This window comes from Ruditapes philippinarum, unplaced genomic scaffold (genome assembly GCF_026571515.1).
Source record: "Ruditapes philippinarum isolate M1 unplaced genomic scaffold, ASM2657151v2 ctg9792_1_1_1_1, whole genome shotgun sequence".
NCBI lineage: Eukaryota > Metazoa > Mollusca > Bivalvia > Venerida > Veneridae > Ruditapes > Ruditapes philippinarum.
Genome location: NW_026855867.1, coordinates 11,280 through 21,350, shown reverse-complemented (window position 1 = coordinate 21,350; position 10,071 = coordinate 11,280). Strand labels below are relative to the sequence as shown.

At 31.5% G+C, this 10,071-nt stretch overlaps 1 protein-coding gene across 3 annotated transcripts; it reads right to left on the bottom strand.

Moving 5' to 3' along the window:
* Positions 1-410: 410 nt before the first annotated feature.
* On the bottom strand, positions 411-6,342 carry LOC132744656 (protein lifeguard 1-like). Of its 3 annotated transcripts, none has more exons than XM_060733415.1 (3): positions 6,233-6,342; positions 1,854-2,115; positions 411-787 (listed from the first exon to the last, which is right to left on the bottom strand). In XM_060733415.1, the coding sequence occupies exons 1-3, from the start codon at positions 6,243-6,245 to the stop codon at positions 688-690; spliced, it is 375 nt and encodes a 124-aa protein (XP_060589398.1). In that variant the 5' UTR covers positions 6,246-6,342; the 3' UTR covers positions 411-687. The 3 variants fall into 3 exon arrangements, with proteins under 3 accessions (XP_060589398.1, XP_060589399.1, XP_060589397.1); XM_060733416.1 differs by lacking the exon at positions 6,233-6,342 and adding an exon at positions 5,561-5,710; XM_060733414.1 differs by lacking the exon at positions 6,233-6,342 and adding an exon at positions 2,374-2,531.
* Positions 6,343-10,071: the final 3,729 nt, after the last annotated feature.

Genomic DNA, 10,071 nt, shown 5'->3' with positions numbered 1-10,071 from the left:
TTTGCATAGACAAATTTTATTCGAGTCGGGGAAAACAAAAATTTAACACAAAAAATTTTAAATTTTTCCGAACATACATTTCAGTCCCAGGGCTCTACCATGACAAACAAATTTTCAGCCATTACAAAGGGAACAGACAGATCTTTGCTTCGATAATGTCACCGAGGAATTACATGTATTAGTTAGTGAATAAATGAATAAACAAAATAATTTTTGTTTTCGGAAGACAGGGTTACTAAAAACAAGATGTAACCTGTAGTTGGAAGATAATTTCGGAAGAATGCAAGGACACATTATCCTACATTTCAAATACAAGGTATAGTAATATAAAATATGAAGTATATCTTTAAAACAAATAACTACCAGTAAAAAAAAAACATGCTGTCTCCCTGCATGGAACTATTTTATGCATAATCAGCATCTTTATTGTAACAGTCTTTTTCTGTGGTCTACATTTCTAAACTAGAGAAAAAACACTAACAACAAAGAACAAACAATTGTGAAGCACGCTACAAGCATTGTTTTTGGATTTGTCGAATCATAAATTATCATTAAATTATAATTGGCCATTTTTTTCTATATCTGTAATTGACACAATAGTTCCAATCCTTTCTCTCGTTTTATACATATATTCTTACATATTATTTAAAACATTAAAAATATCACAATTAAGGTGTTCTCTGGTTCCTAGTCCATGAGGCAGCAACAGCAAACTAAAGCTAAAGCCGCCAGTAAACAACATTCCGTTGAACGGTCTTTGTCCCGGCTACTCTGTGGTTGTTGAACTCTGTAAAATATTTATTTGAAAATATTGTAGAACTAGAAAATATGTTTCTGGTAAACAGGTGGTTCGTTTAAAAAAAATGCTATTTTATCTATATTTGAAGAAATAAAACTGCTGTAGGATAGTCTTTCTATATATGGACTTAATTAACTTAGTAATTAAGTGATTACAACTCTGAAATGGTCATTCGGCAACATATAAAATGAAGACCTCGGGTGCATTTATGTGCATTTTTGCAGTCACAGGCGTGGCACTCAAATGCATTTTGGAACTATGCAAGTCTGTTATACTAATTCAGTGACCTTGTTTATCTCATATATCATTTTAAGCTGGGTTACATTGTATTTATAAATTTAACACAAGGAAGAAATACAATCATCCCTGTATTCTAACCGCTAACATACTGAAAGTTTGCATTTGACCGTTTGTTTTTGGACTTGTCTGTTTTCAGTCATATAACTATAGCAAGATGAAAATGTAGATTAGTCAGTATAGAGATTGGTTTAGAGTGCACCCGATTGCAGACTAACCAGGCTCTTTACTGGTGGTAACTAGGCAACAGTTTCTGTATTCGACAATTCCGGCTACAGCAGGGTAGGAATTTTAGTTAACTATGACATGGGAGTTAACGTTTTCTGCATCAAGATTATATTGAGACCTCCCGATGATAAATCAAATTTTGCTTTTGCATTTTCAGTATCTTAATTCGATCACTATGACGCAGTTTACTCGACACCCTGCTATTAAAGTATCTATATTTCTATACCACATTTTCATGCATGAGAAAACATTCAATTACGTGTTGAAAAAAATAAAATGGTACAATATTTTAATGAATGTTTCCGATCTTAATATTTTACATTTTTTTTCAATTTACGCCATTTTTTCCAAGAAAAGACAAGAAGGGTGTAGCTAATGGCATTACTTCCTGAATAAAGATATACGGCTTTCTACCTTCTATACTTTCGTTGTCAGTAAATGTACAGTAAAAAGATGTTTAACTTACAACATGTATATCCGTGTGTTACAGAATAAACACGGTGTTAGCGATAAAATAAATAAAACTCACGTTTGAGGCTGAGTGACAACAATCGTTTGTCCTTGACCGTAAGGCTGTTGACCGTATCCTGGTTGAGCGTAACCCCCGTAATTTTGTTGAGGATATCCCCCGGGCTGTTGTCCATATCCTTGCTGTGGATATCCCCCGGGCTGCGGATATCCCCCATGTGGATGTGGATAACCTTGTTGTGGTGGTGGATATGCCCCACCTCCACCCCCATAAGGTGTATACGCGGGAGGGGGTTCTCCGTAATTCATAGGCTGTGACATTGCTAAAAAAAAGAAAATATATATCACAGTGGTAAAACAGTCACGCATCAAATGTTGAAATGAAATATTCATCGGTATCGACCATGATAGTTATTTAACATGAGAATATAATAAAATCATAAAATGTTGAAATCGATATTTTGTTAACATTGGTATCAGATGATATAAATATAAGAACGAGCACCTACTTTGCTAGCACACAAGTATAATTATACAGAAGTAACGTAACAATTCATTTGTAAGATATATTTATCACACACCCGTGCCGATTTTGCGACTCCGTAAATATGGTATTGCACGGCCGTGCATATATTTTGACGTGACGTCATTAGCGTTATACAAACATAGTGTAAAGACGCGCTAAATGTTAGCGTTATACTGTAGGCGCGTCAATGAAAAATGACTCTTATTTCACTTTAAACGGTCTTTATTTTGGGTATGTGATAAATAGAATATTAAATTCGTGTAAGTTAATTACTGAATTTATTGCACTCGTTGAATAAAAATGCTCGCAAGAGGCTCGCATAATATAATTTTATTCAACTCGTGCAATAAATACAGTAATGAACTTACACTCATTCAATATCCTCTATATAATATCTATGACAGTTAGTGACTTACAACACACATTTCTATACAATGTGCGCTGGCTGTGCACTGAATATCTAAACCACGTATGTGGGGTAAAGTTATATATAGCGGGTCAAATCTAATTTAAACATGTTTAAAGGCACAGTATGCCCATAAAACGAATAAGTTTCTCCTTCTTTAAGGGCAAACATGAGTTTTAAAGTGTTTATATAATTATTCTACAGCATATTCTAGATGCTAACTTAACAACTGAATAAAATAGTGCTAAATATGACATTATTTGTATTAACAGTAGCAAAATGTATACAAAGTAGCATTTTAACTTCCATACAAAATACCAAGTCATTATATAACTGTTCTAAATGCCAAACAAGAATAGAAGCAAAAGATGGTCCAGGTAATTGGCCAATGATTGAAACATTAACAGAACATCAAAATGAAAAACTTTTGAGAAATAAAGGGAAAAGCATTTCAGAGACATAATGGGCCTTTAATAATATTGCTTCTACAGTATGCTTCAATAACGAACGTGATATAGATCAAACCACGATTGTATTTTTCACAAACATCGTTGTGTTTACGTATTTACTATTTAGTAAACACAGTCACATAAAAATGTCTGATATCTATGTCAAAGCGTGAGTCAAAACTAAATTTACAATGCATAACAACATTATGTATGACACGTTCTTGAAGCGTTAATGTTTTAGATACCGGTATAAACTCGTTTGTACTATATCATAACAATATTTTCTTCATCTGACGCATCATTTATCGTGCTTTAAAAGTTTTCTTCTCATGCAGTAACTTTTTCTCGTGCTTAGGTGCGATTTTCTTCCACATACAAGCAATAGTTTGTCATGCAGAAGAAATGATCATTAAATGTTGTTTTCCATCCTAAGAAACGAACTTTTGACGGGCTTGTTTCGTTTGTGTGTCGTGCACGTGTAAGAGCCCAGTGACATAAACAAAATCCGTGCAATTCTGTAATTGTAAAATATGTAGCTAAATATAAATGGTGTTACCTTAAAACCTATTTACAGTTATATTAACTCCGAGTAAGTTATATAAGAAACGTCATATTTGGACATTTATTAGTCCTAATTATAAGACCTATACGTAACCTATTTCATATTTATCATTCATTAATCTGATATTTTACATTTTTCATTTTCCATGTTACGTTAGGTCTTAACAGATCTTTGCAAAATCGTGTAGCAAAAAAAATGACATTAGACATCGATTTAGATCTAATGCATTTTAACAATTAAAACAGCGTGTATTTACATAAATTTTGAACTATTTATGAACAAAACTAAAAATTAAATACCTTTCAACAAAATAATTAAACTGTCACACCCGAAAAGTCATGATTAAATCCTCTCATTTAATTAAATTCCATGTACAGCAGATATACAAATGGCCGCCATACAGTGCGCGAAATCTGATTGGCTAATTCAAATGCAAGCGTTTAAATGACTCCAGAAGTTTCTAACGGAATATTTTTCCAACGAAATAATTGCCGATGCACCGTCAGTGTGTTCGAAAATATTTTTCCGTTCAAAAAATTGGAATCAATCTGTAAAACGCTTTACTTAACCAGTATGGCCGATGAGCGAAATAGATTGATATTTAAATTTTATTTTTAATTAATAAGTACATTATTTGAAACTTTTTGTTACTGATAGACCATGCAATTGAAAGAACAGAAGATAAGCTTTTGAATAAAGCTTGAAAGGCAAGTCAACAGACATTTTTTTAATTTTTCAAAATGCTACGCGTTTTTGACCAATAACTATTAGACGTCAGGCTTGACCAACATAAAACTATAACAAGCCTGTAACGTCTAATCTATTGGACTAGACATTTATATGTCAAACTTTTGACAGCATACGTTTAGTGCATCAATTATCACACTAATAATTACAGTTTACAGTAACTGTTAATGTTGAGTTCAATAAATGTGCGGATTCGTGTGAAACTTTCACAATACATTATTTTACTAGCAATTGTCGTTATTTATTGAATTTCATTATTACAATACAAAAGACCATACGGATATACAGGTACCATAGTAATCACTGTATGATTTATTGCAAACTTATTTAGTTCATATTGTATCATGTGCACATAAATTAGGTATGTTTACCTATTGTGGATGCTTGTTACAAAGCACCTTTATCAGTTGCCACGGTCGAGTTGTTGTTTACGCGTGTAAAATACATTGATTTATACTAAATGTAAATGTAGATGACATATAACGGTACTCGTGATGAGGGAAATAAAACTTTGATAAAAACAAAACAAGCTATAAATAACATAAGTTCCGTGTAAATATTTCGTAACGTTAATGTAAACAAACCTAATTAACATGATCCATACTAAATGTACATTCAAAGATCAAGTTTTAATCTGTTATTGAAACATCATTATAGATTGACAATATCACATTTTATTGATCCGTCTATATATAAAACTGATCCGATATAAAACATATACAATCAGGAAGAACAGATATAGAAATATCTAAAGGAAGTAATTGGGAGATTTTTTTATTTGATCTAACGTCAAAACATTAAATTGTTGTTTTTTTTAATTAAATATCTAGAAAAGACCTACGAAAGTGTCATTGTTAAACTAAGTAACTGATACCCGGTTTATGTCTCATCAAAATATTCGTCATTTCACGTCGTCATAATACAGGGAAACAGCCTAAATTATCTTGTTCAAACCCATTATTGCTTATTTAATAGATCAAATTAACGTATTTAAAAATTCGTCTGCCAAAAAAAAATGTATTATAAGATAAACAAAAACAAGAAAAAAAAGAACGCAAAAACAAATAACTGTACTTACTTCGTGTAACGCTTAATTCCTTTAAAGGTATAAAACTGGTTGATATAAAAGGGTGAGATCAATTTTTAACCTTTTTGTGTAAAGTGTAAATGTAAATGTACATGCCCGAATGGCTTTCATAAGCTAAATATAGCAAGTAATGTCGTTAACATTTGCTTATCCGTACAGGTAAAGGTAATTACCGCTTTAAACCAAATCCGGTATATAGACCGGAATTGTGACGGTTTATTCTCAGGTCATTCGGCAACTTTTTAAGCATCTATGTGTAATTTTGCAGTCACAATCGGAGCGCCAAATCAACATTCGTTATTTTTGTGTGTCTTTTAATTAAATGCAGTACTGAATCACTAGAATTACCAAGTTATATTTTTTCTTATTTCTTTTCTATTTGAACAAGTTGAACAGAATATCTTATTTTGAGAGAGTAAAGATATGTATTTTATTTTTCCATTCTGAACTTTTGCAGACACTGATTTACCATTTATCACAACACTATACATGTATTTATGTTGTTGTTTTTATTTTTCATTTTTATATTATTTAAAAATTCTTTATCAAATCCGGTTGGAATGAATATAGTAAAAATATGCACACCAGTAGTTCAAAAGTAGCTTGAAAAATAGAAATAAACGATGAAAAGTCTGATTCATTTTTTAAAAATTAAAGTCATACCTTTATTTCCCATTTTCTAAACATAAATATTAGAATGTGTAAAATATCACCAATGTATTGAAAAGTCAGTATCGATAGGTATACATGAAATGATAGTTATTATACATGACAACTTATATGTACAAAACTAGAGCATGTAATTCATTACGTAACGACATAGATTTTGTAATTACAATGACAAATATATTATTGCCGTGCATATATCAATGGACACTTTCCGATGCACGTCAAATGCGACGGTTATATACCTGCCAACATAATTATGCATTTTAAGCTCGACTTTATTTATTTTTTGTTTTTTGAAAAAAAGTAGAGGCATTGTTATAGTCCTGGCGGCGTTGCCGTATATAGTAGCATTTGCCGTCCGCAAACTTGTTTATATTTTAGATATGAATCTATGAAAATTATATTATATTTTACTGGAATGACAGAAACAATAAACACATGAGAAAATATTTATGATATTTGCGTATTGTATCCGTACAAATCTCTTTCTGTTCTATTATTAAGTTAGGTTTATATTTCATACAATGTATATAATGTATGCAAGTAAATTATAATATGTTCGGACTTCTACAAAACTTTTGCAATTATTATTATTCGCGATTATCTTTGTTTTAAACTGTTTTATAAAATCTAACCAATAAACTTCCAGTATTTGAACCAGGTGATGTGTCAAAATAAATCGTTATCGGATCAAATCTTATCAATTTAGCCTCGTTTTCATTTCCCCGAGTCCAAAAAATCCGCATCAGATGCATATTGTACTCTATACAGCCTCTTTTTCATTTTCCATGTCCAAAAATAATCAATATCAAATACATATTGCACACGAATAAATACATCTTTATCAGTTACGAGTTTGTGTTTTCTTTAAAGTGTTTTACTTAAGAATTGCTGATGTGTGAAATAAAAAAAAGTTCATTATACATTGTTGAGTACAATACTAATTCTGTTGGACTTATACAATATAATTCAGTATCGTAATCAATAGTGTATAATAGCCTCATCATATCCATGTTTATAACGTCAGAGACATTAAGTCAACAGTTCATTCAGTCAACAGTTCAGCGGCCACACACCTACAATAGCAGACCTACCTTCCATTTCATTTTTTTTTCAGAATATTATATAAGAAGAAATGCGGATTTTTTATAATCATACACATCAATAAATGAAGAGCAAACAGTCTTAAAGAGCAAGTTTGTTAACTCTAAAAAACTGTGAACAACAATGATTAGTCAGCTATATACGATCAAATGTTTTGGTATATAAAACGTATTATAAATCCTAAGTAGAATGACCAAGGTGTATTATAAAAAGTTGGTTCAGTAGCAAGATTGTTTGGCTACAAATCCAGGGCTCCCGATCCGATCCGCGTCTACTACAACTTATTTTACTAACGTAACTTGTAAGACCGAGATCCCATTTGCTGTTGTTCTTCCTGGAAAGGTATTGCTGTTATTAACTGCACTTTTCTCTATAAAGTTGAGTTTCTAAAAGCCTTCTCGTATGGGTTTGAAGTTGCTACTGTTGTCGTTTAATATCCCACTCTCTTCATGTTGTGGTTCATATACGAGAAAGAGAATGAGATATAAAAAAATGTCTGCAGCTTGCACAAATCAAAGCGTTTTCATCTATCCAAAGGATAGCCTAATTAATTTGGCGTGAACGGTTTGACCCATTTTACAGACTTTTTTTTTCTTACTGTCAAACCGTGGAAAAAGACAGCGCCCGTCCAAAATTATCTCGGTGTCTCTTTGACAAGTCTAATTAGTTGGACTAGCTGCAACTCTACAGCTTGAAATTACCTGCTTTCAACTTAAAGCATTTTTAACAAAGAAATTACCTGTAAATATATAGATATTGAGATAGATGCTTTGAAAGTGTGATCCCTCGGAAGCATTAATCACAACAAAATTAAGTGAAAATTGCAGACTCGGTTTGATTGAGTCTGTAAATGATTAATGATGACAAAGTGCAACATCTCTCACGCCCCCTGGCACCGACTTGAGCAGTACTCAATTTCGACACTTAAGAGTGCTGGAAACAATGATCCCGAAGGACCAGAAAAAATATAACAACACTGCAGTGAAAACCTTTGCCCTATGTTAATTTTTTCTACGTTAATGTTTTCATGTTAAATTGAAAACGTGCTTGAGTCTGTCATTTACTATGTTAATTATAATGATAACTGTCTTTATATGTATTTAACCTACCCTCTAAGTCAGCTGTCAATCATCTAACATGACTTTAACCAGGCAGACGATATGTCAACACCGTCCATGGCTCGACATATTTGCATTGCTAATTACTTATTATAACGACAGCCAACACTTTCATGCAATTAGCAGAACAAGGTTGTAAAATTGGTTTCACACGCGCTTAGTATTGCAATCTATGGGTAGAATTGTAGCAATATAGAAATTAAGCAAGTTTCACACCGCAACTGCATGGCTTATATTTCCATAAAAATTGACAGCTTCGGAAATAGCATTGGTCAAATACATGTATAAAAATTGTGTATTAACAACATTGTCTCTAAAATAATATAAAAAGTTGGTCATTTGTTCTTTTAAAATTGCAAATTTTGTCTGGCAGTAACTGATTTTGTTTTGGCGAAAAAGTCATAAGATCAAAGCCCATATCGTGAATATTATTTGCTATTTCTACTAACAACTTATGTAGATACTTATTAATGAGTTGCATAGCAAATACCTATGTGCATTATTGTTGTCCAACTATTTATGTGTACGATGGGTTTGGTAAGGTAAGATAACTGTACGCTACAAAAGGTTCGATAATTTGGACAGTTACTACTATTATGCATGGGTACCTCCAACTGCTAGACAGCGGAAATGTGTTAATAATTTTATTGTAAGAATAAGTTATATGGACAATGATAGATTGAATAAAAAAGTTTATAAACATTTGAATACAATAAGTAATTACAGATGTAGAAATTGGAATTTTAGAATTAAAACACAGCTTAGGAAGATATATTGTGATGAATTTGTGAATCATATAGATATAGGTATTGACAAGAAAGCTTCAATTGATGAAGTTCATACTTACCTGATGAATAATTTTAAGTTAACATGGTTAGAAAATATTAATAAGGATGTAAGTAATAATGGAAGAGGTGGTAATAAGCTGAGAAAATATAAGTTTCTATAACAAGTTTATTGTACAGAAAAATATTGTAAGATTATACATGAAATGCGTAAATAGAGTAGCGTTTGCTAAGTTCAGAGCTGGAGTGGCACCTTTAAGAGTCGAGACTGGCCGTTATGAGGGTCTACCCTTTGTCCGTTTTGTGTCACTTTAGTTGAAGATGAGTTTCATACCCTTTTCAAGTGTTCGTTATTTGATGATATAAGAAATGAGTTATTTACACATGCACAATTTAATTTCTAAATATGTTTGATTAAATCAAACATATTATCATTATTTTACAACCATTTTGGAGTATATTGCCAAATTATTTCCTCTCTTTTTCTTTCATTTTAAAATTAGATAAGATTAACAAGAGTATACTAGTTCTTATCTGTTTTATATGTAAATAAACAAATTATAGATACATATGTCTCTTATAAATCTCAGTTAATAGGTCTTACATGTATTTTAACTGTATATGAATTGTATGTACTGTATTTGTAAATATGAGAAAGAGACTTAAAATACTTAGAACTATATACCATAAATAATCTTAGGATCTTGCTTAAAATATATGGTGTTTTTTCTGTTTCTTTTTTTTTATTGGTGGCGACATTTACCTAGCTTATATTTGTAAATACTCACATTATTCGGTCACTTTTATTATAAGAATTATTTTTCCT